The sequence below is a fragment of the Scardinius erythrophthalmus genome (genome assembly GCF_964197995.2).
Source record: "Scardinius erythrophthalmus genome assembly, chromosome: 6".
Lineage (NCBI taxonomy): Eukaryota > Metazoa > Chordata > Actinopteri > Cypriniformes > Leuciscidae > Scardinius > Scardinius erythrophthalmus.
Genome location: NC_138226.1, coordinates 38,788,508 through 38,807,732, shown reverse-complemented (window position 1 = coordinate 38,807,732; position 19,225 = coordinate 38,788,508). Strand labels below are relative to the sequence as shown.

At 38.7% G+C, this 19,225-nt stretch overlaps 2 protein-coding genes across 2 annotated transcripts in view; both read left to right on the top strand.

The window, feature by feature from the left end:
• Positions 1 to 717: 717 nt before the first annotated feature.
• Positions 718 to 8,223, top strand: LOC308692826 (tripartite motif-containing protein 16-like protein). Its single transcript, XM_081369231.1, has 6 exons — positions 718 to 1,126; positions 1,589 to 1,684; positions 1,821 to 2,045; positions 3,126 to 3,285; positions 3,364 to 3,423; positions 5,127 to 8,223. Exons 1-6 carry the CDS (start codon positions 785 to 787, stop codon positions 5,660 to 5,662), a joined length of 1,419 nt encoding a protein of 472 aa, XP_081225357.1. The 5' UTR covers positions 718 to 784; the 3' UTR covers positions 5,663 to 8,223.
• Positions 8,224 to 8,645: 422 nt separating this feature from the next.
• The window catches only part of dync1i2a (dynein, cytoplasmic 1, intermediate chain 2a), a 51,748-nt gene continuing 41,168 nt past the window's right edge, over positions 8,646 to 19,225 (top strand). Inside the window, exons 1-4 of the mRNA XM_081368471.1 lie at positions 8,646 to 8,716; positions 10,781 to 10,892; positions 11,414 to 11,528; positions 12,647 to 12,737. Of these exons, the coding sequence (XP_081224597.1) occupies positions 10,785 to 10,892; positions 11,414 to 11,528; positions 12,647 to 12,737 (314 nt within the window). The 5' untranslated portion in view covers positions 8,646 to 8,716; positions 10,781 to 10,784. The remainder of the gene's footprint in view (positions 8,717 to 10,780; positions 10,893 to 11,413; positions 11,529 to 12,646; positions 12,738 to 19,225) is intronic.

Sequence of the window (19,225 nt, the reverse complement as noted above, 5' to 3'; positions counted from 1 at the left end):
GGAGGAGGAGGAGGAGGAGGAGGAGGAGGAGGAGGTAAAGCCTACTGTGGGAAAATTGTTTTTATATTAGACATTAGTTTGACATTGAGTTTCCTTTCTATCTTAATCGGAATGCGGGCGAAATATCATGTTGGTTAAAACAGTGTTTTAAATGTGTTTCCAGTTATATCATTTAAACAAAAAAGATAAAAAATACACTCTGAATTATATTTATTAAATTCAAGTCGTGTAGCTCTATGCTAATGCATTGCAGCTATAACAACATGTTTATTTGAGTTCATTCATGAAAATGGTTAAAAACAATGTGAAAACTGTTTCTAGTGAATAACACATTCAAACCTTTAAATTGTTTTTTCTCTCTCTACTTTTTTCACTTAATTCACACCATTACATCCAATTTTTTTTGAATGCTACATATATTTTTGGAATGAATGATTTTTGTTTATTATTGTTATGCCCTAATATATGAAAGTCCCTCAGTGAACTTTTTTAACAAGTACATCTTGAGGACCAAATGTCCCCACAAAGTTAGTAAAACCTGAAATGTTTAACACATATGTTTGAGCCCAGCTTATAAATCATAAATTATGTGTGTGTTTTTTTTCTTTCTTTCTTGTAAATGTAAAAATGCAGAATGTTTTCTGTGAGGGTGTTTAAGGGTTAAGGTTAGTTTTTGCACACGTTTCTTGAACAGAACCAGGAAACCGTTTTAGCTGTTCCGAGAAAATGAAACTTACTGGGCTGTCATGTCTGTCTTTCACTGTCTGTGTGTAAATACAGTGAAATGGCAGAAGCCAGTTTTTCTCAGGAGCAGTTCAGCTGTCCAGTGTGTCTGGATCTACTGAATGATCCGGTGGCCATTCCCTGTGGACACAGCTACTGTAAGATCTGCATTACATGCTGCTGGGATCAGGAGGATGAGAAGGGAGTCTACAGCTGTCCTCAATGCAGACAGACCTTCACTGAAAGACCTGCGCTGAATAAAAACACCATTCTGGCTGAAGTGGTGGAGCAGCTGAAGAAGACGAAACTTCAAGCTGATGTTTCTGCTCGACCGAAAGATGTGGAGATGTGTGCTGGAAAAAAAAGCAAGAAAGGAAAGAAAACGCCAGGAAAAAAACATCTGGTGTGCCTTAACTCTTACTGTCTTTGCTTTGTGACCGTCTCACATTATATGGGTTGCAAACCCCATTCACATAAAATCAAATGAATATAAGTATCCAATATTGTATGTACTCGTTTATACAATACTTGCTACACTGTCAGAAATAGGGGTACAGTAGGAGTCCATTTCTGTCCCCCAAGGTACAATCTACACTAATGAACCCCATAGGGCTTATAGTAATTGGACCTCAAGGTACATATAGAGGTATGTACCTTTTTGAGGGTCAAAAAGGTACATATATGTTCCCAAGCATTAAAAGGCCTATGCCAAGGGTACAAAAGCTGTGCCCTTGAGGGAACAGCCCCAGTGACAAGCCATTGTACCCCTAAAGGTACAATAATGTACTTTATTTTCTGAGAGTGTACACAAAATAGTTTTTTTTTCCTCTCTCACATTTACAGTTTTACTTGTCTTTATATCCAGACGATTGTAAAAGAGCGACAGAGTAAGTTCCAGCAGAGAATCCAGCAGAGAGAGAAAGATCTTGAGGAGTTGAGAGAGGCGGTGGAGTCTCATAAGGTGCGTTTAGAGAACAACAGTAGTTTAGACTCTCTTCCAGTGTCTTTCAGCCCCGCTGAAGCCTGTCGTGATACACAGGCCACGTCTCCGGGAACAGAAAGAGCTGACTGTGATGTGTGTCGTGTGTCCTATACAGCGCTCTGCAGAGGCAGCGGTGGGGGACAGCGAGAGGATCTTCATTGAGCTGTTCGGCAACATTGAGATGATCTGCTCTGAGGTGGCACAGCGGATCAGAGATCAGGAAAAGGCGGCAGTGAGTCGAGCTGAAGGACTCGTGGAGCAACTGGAGCAGGAGATTGATGACCTGAGGAGGAGAGATGCTGAGCTGAGGATGCTTTCTCACACACATCGTTTCCGCAAGGTAACAGAGATCTGGAATACAGGACAGTAGTTTTAGAAACACCTTACCGTTAGATACTTTCTTCATTTTAATTCTATTTAATTGGAGGAATTTGTTATAGGCCTACTCACACAGCTGAAAAACTGTTTAAACTTTAATACTTATCTCGTCCTGCACCGTTTGTGCTATACAGACATATATGATACATTAAATCATGTGGCTTTTTGAGAAAAGGTGACACTATTACTTTTCTTAACCATTAGGATTTTCACCTGATGGATGATAAAAAGCATAAAAGTCCCAAAGACTTGAAAGAGGGGGTAACATTTACATTGTATTCCATTTAAACTGATTGGATTTCTAAGATCTGTGGAAATTACTAGAACAGAAGTGCTCGACTAGACCTGAACAGCCCAGTAGAACACCATGAAAACGATACAAGACACAACTGTAGCAAATAAAGCATATATAATATCAACATAGGCGTCGATTTCGGTGGGGACGGTGGGTACGTCCACCAATCATCATTGATCGTTGTTTAGGTACATTAAACCACGTTAAGCTTTTTCCTTAGGCTCTAATGAAGCAGAAACGCTTGATGTCAGATTACGTCCATAATAATTTGACTTTTGGTTTGATTTTTTGACCGTTTTCAGTGGTTATGAGGAGCAATATGAGAGAGAAATTTGGTAATCATTGTTTAGGTACATTAAACCACGTCATGTCATATTGTCAGCATGGTACTTATGAAGCAGAATAGTGGGTCATATGTCTAATGCTTTTTGAAAACTTAAGGCTTTCTTCTTCATAAAATCAGAATCGGACATCATCACATTTTTGTATACGTTTTTATTTATTTACATTAGTAAGCTACAAGACATCGTCTTTCAAAACATGACCTGCGCGAAAGATAAAAAAAAATGAATGCGTCATTGTACCCAGCACTTCTGAAAATGCACTTCCGAATGCACATTTCAAACCAAACTGACGCCCATGAATAGCAAACTGGTAGTTCAAGTATACACAAGTCACTCAAGATGATTTGAATAAACAAGCAGAGTAAATATCATTCTGTTCATGAAGGTTTTTGTCTTCCTGTAGAGTTTCCAGTCTCTCTCTGAACCTCCTGAATCTACAGATGTTCCCAGCATCACTGTCAGCTCTCTCCTCGCTTTTGATGATGTGGGAAAGTCTGTCTTTCAACTGAAAGAAAAACTGCAGGATTTCTGCAGAGAGGAGATAGACAAGATATCTGGCAGAGGTAAAGTAGTGGACATTTATGAACTCTTAGACTTTTTAATGGGAGCTATATATTAACTATGTCTGTTTCATTTTTTAGTAACATACATTGAAATCATTCCCACCAATGAACCCAAGATCAGGGAGGAGTTCCTTCAATGTAAGACACAATTTACATTTTCATTTAAATATTATTAAGTATGTTACAAAGACAATTGGGATGTCCTCACAATACAGATATTTTTTGTGATTTCAAATATTCTGAGGCCATTTTTGGTATTTCAGTCCAACAGTAATATGCCTTTTACTGTTTGTTTACTCTCCGCTTGTCTGTGCATTAGTGGTAGGGATTTCTCAGTGACTGTTTCCATCCAAAGTTGTGAATTTAGCTTATGCACAAAATTGGAATATCGCATAAAACAATTGCGCATAAAGCACCATCTCCATCCAGCAAGTCGAAAGGAGCAAAATTGCCACTTCCTGATAAACCTGTGAAATAAAGTTCGCTTTCAGTCAGTCAAGTTGATTGACTGGTGCATTGGGGTCTCACTTGGGAGCCCAATCCCCTTCGATGGTAACAAAATGGGCCAATGAATGGACATTGGCGAGTTAGATTTGCATGGCAAGCCACTCCCCCGGACATACAGGAATATAAGCTTGCCTGCAACTCATTCATTCAGATTTTTGCTTCGGAGCTGAGTGAATTTGTCACAGCGATCTGCCATTCGCCTTCGCACTGAGAAGGAGAAGCTTCTTCAGTTGGAGAAAGGGCACATATAGCTGTGTTTTCACCTAAAAAGAGCAAACTTGCACAGATAAGTGAGGTGATTTCATCCCTGGGCGCTTCAACAATGAAAACAGTAGTTTCCCAAAGGAGCAAGCACAGGTAACGTCCAACAAACCGCAGCTATCGACCGTCCCCTTAGAAAGTTCTGTCTTTCCATCCCACCAAGTACAGAGGTCTGTCCGACTTACAGGGGGCACTGGGAAGGGTCAGAGGTTGTTGTGCTCTCCATAGGGACCTCAATTCGTAACGTCGAACATGATGTCCTAACCCTCATTCACTGAAGGAGGTTAACGGGGACGTTACGTCCCATCTGCCACAACCCTGTATCCCTCAATGCCTGTACCCCTCTCAGCTCCTCAGCACAAGCCTGAATGAGGGAGTTGCCAGCAAGCTGTATGTATATACCCGTATGTTCGGGGTAGTGGCTTGCCATGCAAATCTAACTCGCCAATGTCCGTTTTGTTGCCACTCGAAGGTGATTGGGCTCCCAAGTGAGACCTCAGTGCATCAGTCATTCGACGTAACGTCTCCGTTCCCTCATTCAGGGCTTTTATAAATTACTTGCGCCTCAGAGCACACAGACGAAACGCACTATAATCAGTCATGGTATCTTGCTTTCGGAGGAGAATGCCTGCTGTTTTCAAATGTAGTTGTGCGAGACATTTCTGGGAGGTACTTATACCGAACCACTTTGACGACAGACTTTGGCTCAGGCATTTCAGAAAGAATGAAAAACAACATTTCATCGGTCCGCTGGTTGGACCAGTTATGCCGTCCCATTCCGCAAAGTCACCTGTCTTTTTTGATGGACATCAAGGAATTTTATTCAGTAAATGTGTTTCCATTGTATTTATTATGCACATGTTTTCTTATCGGATAAAATAAATAATCAGCCTCAATTGAGTGCCTTAGTTTTTAATGCATATTTTTTTAATTTATGCACATCTTGGCGTTTGCATCCAGGGTTTTTTATGTCATATCACAAAATGTGCTTAAAAATAAGGGGGATGAAAACATAGCTATTGACACACCAAAATGGAGGATGAATAAATGATTTTGTGTTTTATTTCCATCAGATTCCAGCCAGTTCACTCTAGATCCAAACACAGCGAATAAACACCTCCATCTGTCTGAGGGGAACAGAGTGGCGACTTTCACTGCCAGCGTCCAGCAGTATCCTGATCATCCAGACAGATTTCATTATTATCCTCAGGTGTTGTGCAGAGAGAGTGTGTGTGGACGCTGTTACTGGGAGCTTGAGTGGAGTGGGAGTGGATTTGTGGGTATATCAGTGTCTTATATGTACATCAAGAGGAAGGCACAGAGAGATGAGTGTGTGTTCGGATATAATGATCAGTCCTGGAGTTTGATCTGCTCGACCTCCAGATGCTCCTTCATTCACAGTGACAGTCATACTGAACTCCTTGTGCCCTTCATCAGCAGTAAGATAGGAGTGTATGTGGATCACAGTGCAGGAACTCTGTCCTTCTACAGCGTCTCCGACACAATGACCCTCATCCACAGAGTCCAGGCCACATTCACTCAGCCGCTCTATCCTGGGTTTGGGGTTATAAATGGGACAGCAGTAAAACTGTGCGATCCAACACTGTAGATTACAAAGAGCTGACTGCAAATATTACTACAATGTGGCTTTGAGTTGCATGATAAATCGGGAACAGTGAGATATTATTATGGTGTTTCGAAATTATCAAGTCAAGTATTTCAACACGTAAAGTAATAAAATTTTCTCATTAGAATCATGTTCTGAGAGCGGTGATGAATAAATATGGACAAAATACTAGCAGAAACAACGAATATCAGAGTGATCAATAGTAATGTAAGATAAATGTATTAAAGGGTTTTTTTTGCCTTACTGCGACATCCCCAAACTCATTTGGTCATTAGTCCTAAATAGTAGGGGTGAGCGGGGCACAATTTAAAGCGGAGCTACACGTGGTTTAAACGCTTCCACATATGCTAGCATGACGAAACTTAGTGTGTTTACTAGTTGTCATATCAACACCAAAGAAAAAAATCTTCAGAAATCATTAGCAATTTCTTTACTATAGCCAACTTACTGAAGTTAAGAGGTTAAGTTAATTTAAGTGTTACTCAGTTTTAGTACTGAAGGGTGTGGATTGGAATCCACTTCTGCTTTAATGTGTATGTAATGAGTGATTATAATCAAGGTATTAATCAATATTTCTCCTTCTAAATATCAAATGAGTTGAATGACTTCTCTGGAGATTTTACTTTGTTATAGAAGTTACCAGTGTGATTACTGAAATGTTCTTTTCATGTATTCTCTAATGTCTGTATTTGATATCTGAACGCAGTAACAGTGCTTGCTTATTTAACCCGGCTTCAAGAAATGAAATAGGGAAATGTTTTGTGTTTAAGAAAGGTCTTCAACGTGTTAAAACACATGTTGAAGCCAATAGTTAAAGGGACCATTTCTCAGTTAAAGCCTTACTTTCCAGTTAGACTAAAGTGTAGCTTTCCTTGAGAGAATGAACGCATTATCTTGATGTTTTGAGAGGACTCTCCTGTTTATAGTTAAAGCCTGGCCAAATCCAACCTGGGAAAAGCTGCGTGTCGGTGTGTGTGTGTTAGTCTTCTTGGTTACAGGTTAAGGAACCACTGGCATTATTGGAGATTGACTGAGTTGTTGTTCGGGACATGCTGGCACCCAGCAACCCAAATCTGAGAACTGGAAGGTCACGACGTGCCTGACTTCAGGGTCCGAGTGTCAGCTGCATAATCAATGGAGATATGCTTCAGTCTATCTGTATATGTGTGGAAAATTACTATGTTTATCTATTTCTTAGCCAATCAGAAACTGCAACCTGAATCAATGACGTAGCTTATACCTTGTTGTAGGCTATAACTGCTGTGATCTTTGTAACTGTAAGCGCGAGGCGGCCTACGAACTCCTGGGTGAGTCTTGAAGCTGACTTCTGCTGATGAAACTGCAAACTATCTTAAGTAAAACTTCTCTTTAATTTATTATAATTTTGACTCTGGGTCTTCTTTCAAACATCTGGTCCTTGGGTCCTAAACTGTTAACCCCTAACAGTGTTTATTTAAAACAAGACAAATCTGCTATTTTAATCTCTGATCTGCTATTTAAAAGTTTAGATACTTCTTAAATGCTTAGCTAACTAGCAGAATACACTAGCCAGGTTAAAATCCCTGTTGTGTAGTGTGAGCATGCCATGTTGTAACACTGTGCCCCGCTATTAGAACTATGTGGTTATGATGTTAGAGATATTATTCACATTAATTGCTTTAATGAATTTTATTGAGAAACAGGTGAACAAATACTGAGAGCTCAATGTAAAGCAAAGATATGGAAAGCATTCTGGTTCGTCTGTTTGTGTCCTGTTCAGTGAGAGCTGTGTGTGGCGGGAGGGAGGAGTGTGTTTTGTTCAGCTCTTCGTTTTTCTGAATGTGTTTCTTCATCTATTTGCCCAAATTGTTTTGAACTATGCTGTACAGATGTGTTATGCAGTGTTCATGGTCAAACTCCAAAATGAGTTCATTTTTATGTATTTAAAAAGACATTATTTTATATGAAAAGGTTAATAATGTTACTTTATTGTGAAAATATTTTGCTCATAAAGCTGACATTTTCATATGATCATGTTACAATGTGCCTCACCTATGGTGTGTTTGTCACATTTCATTTCTTTTGGGGTAAATAAAGACAACATGTATACACTGTAATAATGAAACAAACCCACATGTAGCACGTGTGGAATTAATGTGGAAAAAAAAATACACTAGAAGGTCAAAAAGGTAGGTTGTGCACATTGGTTTGTGCACACCTCTGTGTATCTACCAATCTAGCATTCTGTTAGATTTATAAACACTTACATTGGTATAGGAATGTTACTGTAGTCCAACCCTAATCAAACACACACTTGCCTGTCATTTTTAAGCAATCCTGAAGACATAGATTTTTCAGGTGTAATCTTTTCATGTGTTTAATCATGTACATATACACATTTGTGTAGTTTAATATTTGTCCTGTTTTTAAGCATTTTGTACTTTCTTATTCTTAAAAAAAAAACAAAAAAACACACACACACACACACACACACATTATCTTCTGCATCTCTATCTTCTGCTTCTTGCTGTATTGCCAGAATAAAATGGTCAGGTGGAATGTGCAGTTCTAGACTCTGTGTTCTTCCCTGCTGGACTCAAGCCATGCAGACATTTCAAGCACTAACCCAATGGTCTCCAGTCCAGGGACCAGAGGCTGGATGTATAAACGTTGTCGCAATTTTCCCCACACATATCGGGATTTATAAAAAAAAGAAATTGCAATATAAAATGAAATAAAAGCATAACATAATATAGCTATACCATAACCTACATGGTATATGCCCCCAGAGGGTAATAACTGAAAATATAGCAATGAGTTAACAAAAAGCAATAACTGTGTCATGTTTGCTGTTTTCTTTTTATGGAGAATTTTAGCATTACTCTTTCCTTTTCTTTTTTTTTTTTTTACATCTTTGAGAAAACAATCGCGTTTTTGACATTCGGTTATATTGATCCTCCCCGGCACCCGTCAGTCGCGCCTCCTCCGCATCCGCGCACCCGGAAACTGATCAGTGCAACAAAAGCATCGCTTTCTGCAGGCAATAAACACCACCAGGTCTGTTCACAACATGCTTTCAGATAGGAGAAAACATTTCAGCAGTATGTTTATAATACAAATCAACTGTTTATCCTTCAGTATGTCACTTTTAATGTGTAGGGTGTAGTCCAGCGGTAGGGTTTTACTGGGGCTGCTACTACTGTGAATCAGATGGCAGTAACACACATTAAAGTCCTCTGTTATATATATATATATATATATATATATATATATATATATATATATATATATGCATGCTGTAAGACTGTGTGGTTGTTGTTTTGTTGTTTCTGCTGTGAGAAGGCAGAAGTTAATCTCATTCAGATTAATCCGCTTTAAAATGGATTACAGTAAATGTTTATGTGCTCTCAGAATCAGAGAAGTGTACACAGACTTGAAATAGATTATTGGACTTTCAGTTTTGTAGTGCCTAAACAAACAATGATATTATTATCATTATTAATGCATATTGTGATCCCATGAGTTGTCTGTGTCTCTGCTCTCTTTGCTATAAGTTACACTGCTATAAGTTAAAATGCTGATAATGCTAGACTTGGACAGTTAATTCAAGCCTAAAATGCACAAATGCCATTGTATTGTATAAACACATTCGCATGCAGTGTCATTCAAAACATTAGATGTAAGGTTGTGAGATCTTGTCAGATGTAAGGAGAGATGTTCATAGTTAATGGGATGAACTCGATGAGAAATGACTAGCTAAATATATTCACTCAAATTCACAAAAACATCTGTTAAAGTCATTGCGCAAGAATGAAGAAGGACAATATAATTCTGAGAAAAGATCAGTGTGTTTTGCCACTTTAGATAATTCAGGAAGCTGGTTGAAAGAAGTGCGTCTCTTATGCTGAAATGACTAAAATGATCTTGTGTGACTGTTTTTAAAGTGTTGAGTTTAACAGTGGTTATATTGTGCTGTGAACTCCTCCTAAGATCACGAGTTATGATCTGTATCAGGACTCAGACAGTGCTGGAGTCTCCAGTGGAAACTGGCCTGCTCACTGCACTAAACTACTCCGTTTCAAGTGCATTAATGTGGTCGTTCAGAGCGGTCTTTGAGACACACAAACACGACTCCTGAACGTCTGTCTGAAGAGCCTGAGACGAGACTATGTGAAGGAAGGGTGTCTCTTTCTTTCCCTCAGCACCTTACGCTTTTCTCTTACTGTTTGCTGAGGATGTAAATAAGAAATAAGTCACACCTGAGGTTGTGTGTTACAGTAATTCAGCAGTCAATTTTTTAAAGCTTACTATATCATATTTAATACACAATTCTAAAGCCTCTACATTAACATATATATAGGCTAGTAGTTGGTAATTCATACTTTTTATCAAGTATAACCGCCTCAGGTTGTTGTACGCTTGTCTTTTCCTTTGAAATCTTATGAAGTAGACAAAAGAATAACATTTATGTATTGAAGATGAACATACATTTCTTTATATGATACCTCAGGCTTTTGAGGATTTATCTCTCAATCATCATTGTATTGCATTGCATTATATGTTTTGTCCCCACAATAAACACTACAGAGCTTTGATCATAAAACTAAGCACTTAAATATCATCTTACTGAGACATTATTTTAATAGCAGATATAGAGTGAAGACTTGTATTTATATGCATTTTATTAGTAGCCTGCTTATAAAGATCTCACTGATTTGTATTACAATCAGGATTTTACTTTTTGGCCATATAAATGTCAGTAACAGCATAACATTTACATTTTTTGCTAATTTTGTGCCTCTGAATAAATTGTGTTTTTTCCTCCTCGAGAATGAGCTGCTTATTCTCACTATATCAAACTATATTAGCCAAAAATAACTTAAGTGATCAAATATGATACTCAACAAAAACACATATGCAAACTATTTTTTTTTTAATTATCTAAATATACAAAAAAAAAAAGGCTGAGACTGGCTGTTTTTCCGTATCTTTTTGACATTGTCTCTCTAAATAATTTTAGATGTTATCATTTTGAATGCACATTATACAGAAAAACCTTGCATAACACACATATTCTGGCTTCCTTACACTAAATTTTCTTTGTGTGTGTGTTTTGTGAAGCATCATGTCGGATAAAAGTGAGCTGAAGGCTGAGCTTGAGCGAAAGAAACAACGCTTGGCTCAGATTAGAGAGGAGAAGAAGAGAAAGGAGGAGGAACGCAAGAAAAAAGAGGTACAGACTTTTACTTGCATTAAAGGGATAGCTCACCCAAAAATTAAAATTTTGTCATCATTTGCTCTCTCTCAAGTTGTTCCAAACCTGTATACATTTCTTTCGTCTCTTGAACACAAAAGAAGATATTTTGAAGAATGTCGGTAACCAGACAGTTGGACCCCATTGACTTCTATAGTATGGAGAAAAAACACTATGGAAGTCAATGGGGTCCATCAACTGTTTGGTTACCCATATTATAATTATAATATCATTCCATAATACCATAATATTCTTCAAAATATCTCCTTTAGTGTTCCGCAGAAGAAAGAAATATATACAGCTTTGAAACAACTTGAGTTCGTTTGAATTTCCCATAAAAGAAAGAGAAATGTTAGTTTGTTTATCTTACTATAACTTTAACATGGTTGAGCTTGATGAATTCAATCAACACTGGGTTAGATTGCTGGTTTTTGTTCTTTGGGAACAATAGAAAGTTAGTTTTTTTGAATGAAGTGTTTGATCGCCTGTGTTTGTGTCAGGCTGAGCTGAAGAAGGAGGCCGTCCCGCAGCAGGATGATTCGGACCTGGAGAAGAAGCGCAGAGAGGCTGACGCTCTTCTGCAGAGTATGGGCATCACGTCAGACACGCCTGCGGGTAGGACCGTTTCACATTTACCTGTCCTAAGATATCAAACTCTGAACAGTGAGACGACCTCTCGTGCCAATGTTCAATAATAATAACTTATTTTTGGTATATTATCAGGCCACAATTTATCCTACAAGCGCAGTCACAATATCAGAAATTTGTCAGAATTTTACGGGCAAAGCAAACCCATTGTCCATTATCAGTAGTTTAACAATGCATGAAGCACCACTTACTCATGGGTGACTTGAGTCGGCAGCTTTTGCGAAATCCATGTGTTCGTCTAATGCATCATCACGTGAAATTCCATATTACATAGATATTTTTTTACGTTTTAGTTTTTTACCCCTTACACCAGTTTAACCCCCCCCCCCCAAAAAAAGTACATAAATAAAACTTAATAAATAAGTTGCACAATATAAACTAATATTTCTAAAAACAGCATGAATAAAGGGAAAAATAAATATAAATAACACATGCACAGATCAATAAAGGGTTTGGGCAAATAAATATATAGTTTAGACTTTATAGAAATAGTAGGTAGAACAGATAAAGGACATATTTGGAAGTGCTCTTTCTCAGAGAGATATAGGGACCCCAATTTTGTCACATAGATTCCTATGAAGATGACTTCATTTCGGCCCCGGAATTATGCTGTGCAAATTTAGATGTTCAAAATCTGTCTCTGCAAGACTATGTGCATTTCATACAAATGAAGAAACCCAGTGCAGTGTGCTTCATTGATTGAACACGAGGGGGCAGAAGTGCACCACACTAGTTCTGATGGTGTCTCTGCAATTTCATCAAGCACTTACATTTTCTATATCTGAACTGTGTCATTTTTTAATTAAGAACATTGTTCAAATGGAATAGAAACGTTGACAATCTTGGTCAAATGTTTGATGCTCAGGCTAATAATCATTTAACAGATATCTATATCCATTTTAAAATGATTCTGTTTGTAATTAGTTGATATTAATCCTTTTTTTTGTGTGTAGTATTACATACATCCTCTAAAAATCGCCAAAGCACCAGTTCATTAAAATACATTGAGCAAAAATGTGTTTTAATGAACTGAATCTGCAAAAATGCAGATGAAAGTATGTTTATCTATTTTTCTCTTTCTTTAGTTCCTGCACCCGTGTCTCCCACAGCCAAATCTGTGGGAAGTCCAAGCGAGGCAGGGAGCCAAGACTCAGGAGAAGGAGCCACCGGACCAAGGTATTATCTCTCTCTCTCTCTCTCTCTCTCTCTTTATATATATATCTATCATGCATGTGTCAGCGGAGAGGTGTGTGGCTTTAACATTGCATGAAGGACAAACCGTCAGGGAAAGGGTTGTTGTATTGTTGTGTCTGTGCTGTGCAGGTCTGAGCAGGTTGGGAAAGGTTCTGCTGAATACATCTCTGTCATTAGCTGTTTTCATCTGTAACTTAAAAGAGAATTTACTGCTGGAAAACCCCTGAGAAGAGAGGAGGAAAACATGTTCTCCAACACCTAGTGCGCTGCCCATCTAGTCTGCGTTTGAGAGCACCATAGATGTGCTCTTAATGTAAAAGCTGTTCCAAAATGATGATGATGATGATGATGCGGCCTTCTAAGCCATATTCTAAAGGAGAATCATATCTACAAAGAAGGCTATCCCAGAATGCACTGCAAAAAGCTCCAATCAATGATAATTGTATGGAGGGCTGCACTGACGATGTGTTTTTGTAGGCCAATTTGAAAGTTTGGCAAAACGATCTGTGACCAACAAAAGTTTATGATTTTTACATGTTTTGTTCATCACGATAATCTTCACAATTTACTTTTATGAATTTTGAAACCTAAAAACAAACAGCAGAAGTAAAAAGCTAAACGTATGCTATAAACAAACTACACTGCGGTCACATCACATGACTTGTTCAACGCCTCTGCCATTAAACTTCTGACGACTCTTTCAGTCTTTATTCTAAAAAACATTTTCCCTGAAAGTTTGAGTTATAATAGTTTGCAAGAGCTCGATTATAAAAAAGCGACTAGTTAGTAGATGAGTTTATCTGTTCGGCTGATGACGTTTGATGTCCCCGACAAGCTCTCTAGTCCCTTTTAGACACTTGTTAGCAGTTTTTAAAAATCACATATTACTGATGCATTTTATGTTGTAGAATAAAACATGAAAATATCCTGAGCTTGAGTAAACCAAAGACCTTGTTTAACCAAAAACCTGTTAAAAAAAGTAAAAAAAATACATCATTCCTACATCACTCCAAGAGAATAGTAAAAACAGTTCAGTCTCATTACATTTTTTTTAACCCTTTGCCTATAGTGTTGCTCAGGCTTACATTATATCTGTTAGGAGACAGCTGTGAATTATCAGTACCAGATTCTAGTTCAAAAAACTGGTTGTAAAACAATATTGCCACTAGTCAAAATAGAGAGGGAAACTGGAAAATATTCTGGAGTGTTAAAACGCGATCTCTATTCCCTGACGACACTGGCTAGAACCGAACACGCATTTCCCACAGTGCTTTTCTGAGGCACATGAGCTAAGCACTACTAGGCCATGGCTCCAGCTAGTAAAACAATATGAATATAGAAATGTTATAGATTTTTATGCTGGAATAAGACCTGTGGGAGCAGTGAAGAGCTGCCGTGGAGAGTGTTTAACCCCTGATTACAGCAGAGGCTCTCTCACACACACACACACACACACACACACACACAGAGATGCCCCCGGGGCTCCGTGTCCACTCATATCCCGCACCACTTCACCACTTCCTACACACATGCAGGTCATGTTACCGACTGCACACACACATTCTCCCTCATCACAGTCACACTCCGTCTGATGCACTCATGACCACACACAGCCTCAGGTTGTGCTTCCACTGATGTGGGTCGGTTTAGTGTCAGGATCTGTTAGGATTTCATTGCCTTTTTAAAGTCAGCATGAAATAAAAGTGAACCCTATTTATTTTCTAAATGCACATTATAGATATGCATTTATTGTGAACCAGTCATTGATGCCTGTTTTTTTTTTTTTTTATATATTTACTTTGACCTCATAATGTTTCATCAAAATGCCATGACTGGATCACAACAGACTACTCTCTGGTGATGAATGCAGGATTTCTCCAATCATTAAAGGCCCTGTTTACTCCTGGTATTAAGATGTGTTTTGGTCGATCGGATCACAAGTGGACGACGCTAAATACAGGAGTAAATAGTGTCTAAAACATTTTAAGCTTGTCCACCGAAAACACATTTGACCGGATTTCTTTCGTAGTGTAAACACTCATGTGATCGAATGTGTTCAAACCAAGCGTGCCGCACAAGCCCTGAAAAGTGAAGCCAAAACGTCTCGATCGCCCCCCGGTGACTGGTCCTAGTATAGGTCATAAGCCCCGCCTCCCCGTGTTATTCAACGGGACGTGAGACCAACTAAACAATTAAATTACACTTTTTTCCAAAGGTGGTTTCTTTCATTTGCTGTCGTTTTATCACGCTGATATAAGTTCAAGTGTCTGTTTCAAAAATAAGTTGGTTTTAGTTAGTTACGTGATGCGGTGGTGTGACGTCATGATTGACAGCTGTGATTGACAGGTTCTCTGAGCGAAGTAGTCACTGAAGCACCAACAGACTTTTTTTTCGGGATCTTCGGAGGACTGAGGAGATTGTATTTACTTTATTTTAACAAGCCTCTTGTCGTACTGCAATCAGTTTTTAAAAAAGTAACTCTCCCTGAGGGCATTCTGCGAGAGTGAGGGCGGAGCGTGGATTTCGCGGCTTTACTTCCTGCTCACGACTGCGCAGGTCTGGTCCCGAGATCGCTACTGCGCAGACTCAAGTTGCAATATGTCAGCGCCATATCGGGACACTGCCGGCTTCAGTTCTCATCAATGGAAGAGAGCGAAGGGGCGTCGTCCATCTTTTTTTACAGTCTATGGTTCAAACAGCCACAAAACACCATCTGCTCTCCGTCTACTGATCTAATGAGTAACATTATGAGAAGAGCTCTAGCCAGACGGGATTTAAACTTTGTCGGCTGAAGACCAGAGTTTGGCTTGAAAATGAAAAACGCACCAAGCACAATGTTCTCTCATCATTCCTGATTTCTAACACACACTCACAGCGTTCCGCTGGTCTTGAGCAGAAACTAAAGCTGATGATCTCCATGTGTTTTTCCATCGTCTCTGGTTGTGTAAATTGCATGAGCTTATTTCATCATATATATAAATATGTGTTGTGTTCTTTGTTCTCAATAACAAAATAAACACACAACAAAATTACAGCGGTGAGAAAACAGCAGTTAAAGTCTTTTTTTGGCTTTTAGTATGAATATGTTGTTAGCCTACTCTTATAAGCTAGTGTGCTCCAAAACAATGACAAAATTTACATTTAGAAGATGTAAACGTACAGTCTCTCACTTCCGCCAATATGTATCAAAGATTTTAATGACATCACTCTGCACTTCAGCTTCTCATCAGATTTTCTGTCCAATCAAATGCTCTCTAGAATCTGAAGCTCCGCCCCCTACACTATAAATAGATGCTGATGCTGCAGCTAAAATCGGTCAGTTGTTCACACATTTACTATTTTCTACATGGTGAATGGCACATAGTGCACTATATAGGGAACGATTCAGACAGTGTAAATATGCTTTCCATTGGGACGAATGAAGTCTGGTTTCACGATAGTGTCACTTGAACACAGTCCGCTCCGGTCCAGAGACAAGGATCATATGAGCGAGTCCCACAGACCAGAAAACGTATCGGACCCATTTGAATTCTTCACAGAATGCTGTATTTTAAAGCGATGGAGGAGATTAGGAGGAGAAACGGTTAGAGATTAGGAGGAAACTACGGTTTTACCGAGCTCAACTAGGCCTGTCACGATTATGAAATTTGGCTGACGATTAATTGTCTAAAAAATAATTGCGGTTATGACGATTAATTGTCAGTTTTAGGGCTTTGACGATTAATTGTCTGTGTTAGGGCTTTGGCGATTATGCCGATTAATTGTCTGTTTTAGGGCTTTGTGCTTCATTCATTAAATAATTGTGATAAATTTAATCCTTTGTAAGTTATCATTTTGCAGTGTAAGATTACAGTTAACACCTTTAAATAATAAATAAATATATTCAATAGCTATGACAATTTGTTTATTAAACTTAGTGAGTGTATAAATCAGCAGCAAAAAGTAATTTTTGAAAACATCTGCACAGTAATTTAATAAAATCTAAACATGTTAATAAAAACAAATGTGCACAAACCATGATAATATGATACGCTTCAAAACAGAGCGGAACAAAGCGCGTATGCGCATCGCGGGTGCAGAATGATGTGCTTAATGCAACATGGAGTCACAGTGCGCAGCGCTGCACAAGTGCGCATTTAAAAGTTCACGGCACAAAGTGAAGAAATGTCGAGGGCACAAATCCTAGTCTAGGCTATATCAGTCCAACAGTTTATTGATCATTTGTTTCTTCACAGTTTTAAACTCCAGTTATTGCGCGTCTGATGCCAATTCATAAAAAAAAAAAAAATTCATATCCTTGTGCTGTGTAGGCACACGGTAGCAAGCGAGTCATTTAGAAACAGCAAAAAAACTCCAAAATAAAGTCATTTTATGCAAATCCACAGTCCTTTATCTACAGATCAAGCATTATAACGTCAATGTCACATTGGAGAAAGCTTTACCGTGTATCCTGTCGTAACCGGACGACGCGCGCTGTTTGAATGCTGAACGGAATGATTGACAGCTGCAGACGAGTTTGTGAACTTTAATTTAACAATGTAAATATACTACTGTCCCTCACATTAAGCTTTGAAATGGCTTCAGATGACTTTGAATATGTTGCTGGAAAACGTAATTAGTGCTTGTCTATTTATTTTGGTCCATGACTCCCCCTTGTGCCGTAGGCCTATAAAAGAGCGCAATAATCGCGGTTGTCTGAAACAATCGCGGTTAGATCAAATAATCGCGATCAGACGGTTATTTAATTATCGCGACAGGCCTAAGCTCAACGCCTCCGGCCGAGCTGTGATATAAACTAAACGCTATTGGCTATTTAAAAAAGGGGAGGAGCTGTTCGATATGTCCCGCCCTGTCTTCCTGTTACAGTGGAAATTACGTCACCACATTGAATAATGCTGTGTGTTTCAAGGCACTTCAGTGGACTTTTAAGAAGGCATCTGATCATAGAGATGTGGATATGTTTGTACCAGCTCTGCAATTCAGCACTCTAGTCACGTCACGATTATTTAAACAATAGATTGCTTGCTAGCACTTTACTTTACAGTCCTGTTCCCCATGTACAAACTATGTACTTCTTATAGTAATTGCAATAACTGGGTAATAACTAGGTACTAACCCTGAACCTATCACTAAACCTAACCTTATCCCATGTAGTTACCTTATATTACCAGTACTTTCTTAGGGAAGTACATGTAAGTGCGCGTACTAAAAAATAAAGTGCAACTGATTGCTTTAATTGTCTCTTTCAATTAGAATAACAACTTCAATTCCTGCTATAAAGAACCTCTCCAGTGTGTTCATGTTTTTACTCATGTTTGACCTCGACGGACTGAACAGAAGAAGTAAACCAGAGAAGATTTACACGTCAAAGAAGGCGAAGCCTCAGAGCCACACGCTACCTGTCACGTCAGTGCCACGGACTAACGGTGTTTATCAGCTGGAACAAACTTTTCTGTAAAGTTCACTTTGGCAAGCTGTTTCAAACTCCAGAAACTTAGTTGGCCTGATTTTGTCCGAAATGACGTCACGCCAGTTCGTTTTCCGATTTCACTTGAAGATTATCGGGGCCTTAATGGAGTGGAGAAATCACAATCCAATGTCTTTTTCTATCAAAAATGGCCAAAAATGATCTGTAGATTCACATCAGTCTGTTGTTTTGAGAGATGAAGGCTATTTCATGCCCCACTGTCTTAATAGAAGAAAGCCAAGACTTCAGTTTCAGACCCTGCGCTGGTGCTCAGCTAGAAGCTTCATCGAACACCACACATTATACACCAGCTGCATTCGCAGTCAAGAGAGTTTTCATCAATAGCTATAGAATAGTTTTATACATTTTTTTGTTATCTTTTTTTTTGTTATCTTTCATCATAATGTAAACGCCTCTTGTGCTACTTTCCTTTTTGACTTGTGTCACTCCCTCTTATTTTTAACTCAGAGGGAAAATGACCCATACTTAGAAGTTAGAGGTCTCAGACCCCTGAAAATAACCAATTGTGACAACCCCAAATCTGCACACGCATTTTTCACCTGCTGTGTAGACCTTACTTAAGACAATTGTTTAGGGGACAGACAGCTTTTCGGCCGAACATTGCACCAATTTAGTGACCAAATAATATGCACTCCTGTATCTGGTCACATGAAACATGATTTTGATGGCATTTCTAGTATTTACTTAAAATTCTCGTATTTATGGTGCATCTATGATGGTGTCATTTAAGGTTTATTATGTACTGGAGGAGTGTGGTTTGTCTCCTGGACATCAGAACAGATGATTTCCTTTAGAAACATAGCACTACATGGACATCTGGTTCTGTTTCTGTGTTTGTGGTGTGTGTGTGTGTAAGCTTTTCTGCTTGTCTCTTAACTGCTCTGAAGTGTCGTAACATTGTGTTTTTAGCCAACTTTCATATAACAACCTCTCTCTGTCTCTGTCTGTGTCTGTAACCCTGTCCCGTGGCTCTGACACTAAC

Excerpts from the sequence above, each read along its gene's own strand:
- LOC308692826 (XM_081369231.1), top strand. The coding sequence starts at position 785 with ATGGCAGAAGCCAGTTTTTCTCAGGAGCAGTTCAGCTGTCCAGTGTGT. Across the intron at positions 1,685-1,820 it reads AGGCGGTGGAGTCTCATAAG|CGCTCTGCAGAGGCAGCGGT; the intron begins GTGCGTTTAGAG and ends TGTCCTATACAG. Across the intron at positions 3,424-5,126 it reads CAGGGAGGAGTTCCTTCAAT|ATTCCAGCCAGTTCACTCTA; the intron begins GTAAGACACAAT and ends TATTTCCATCAG.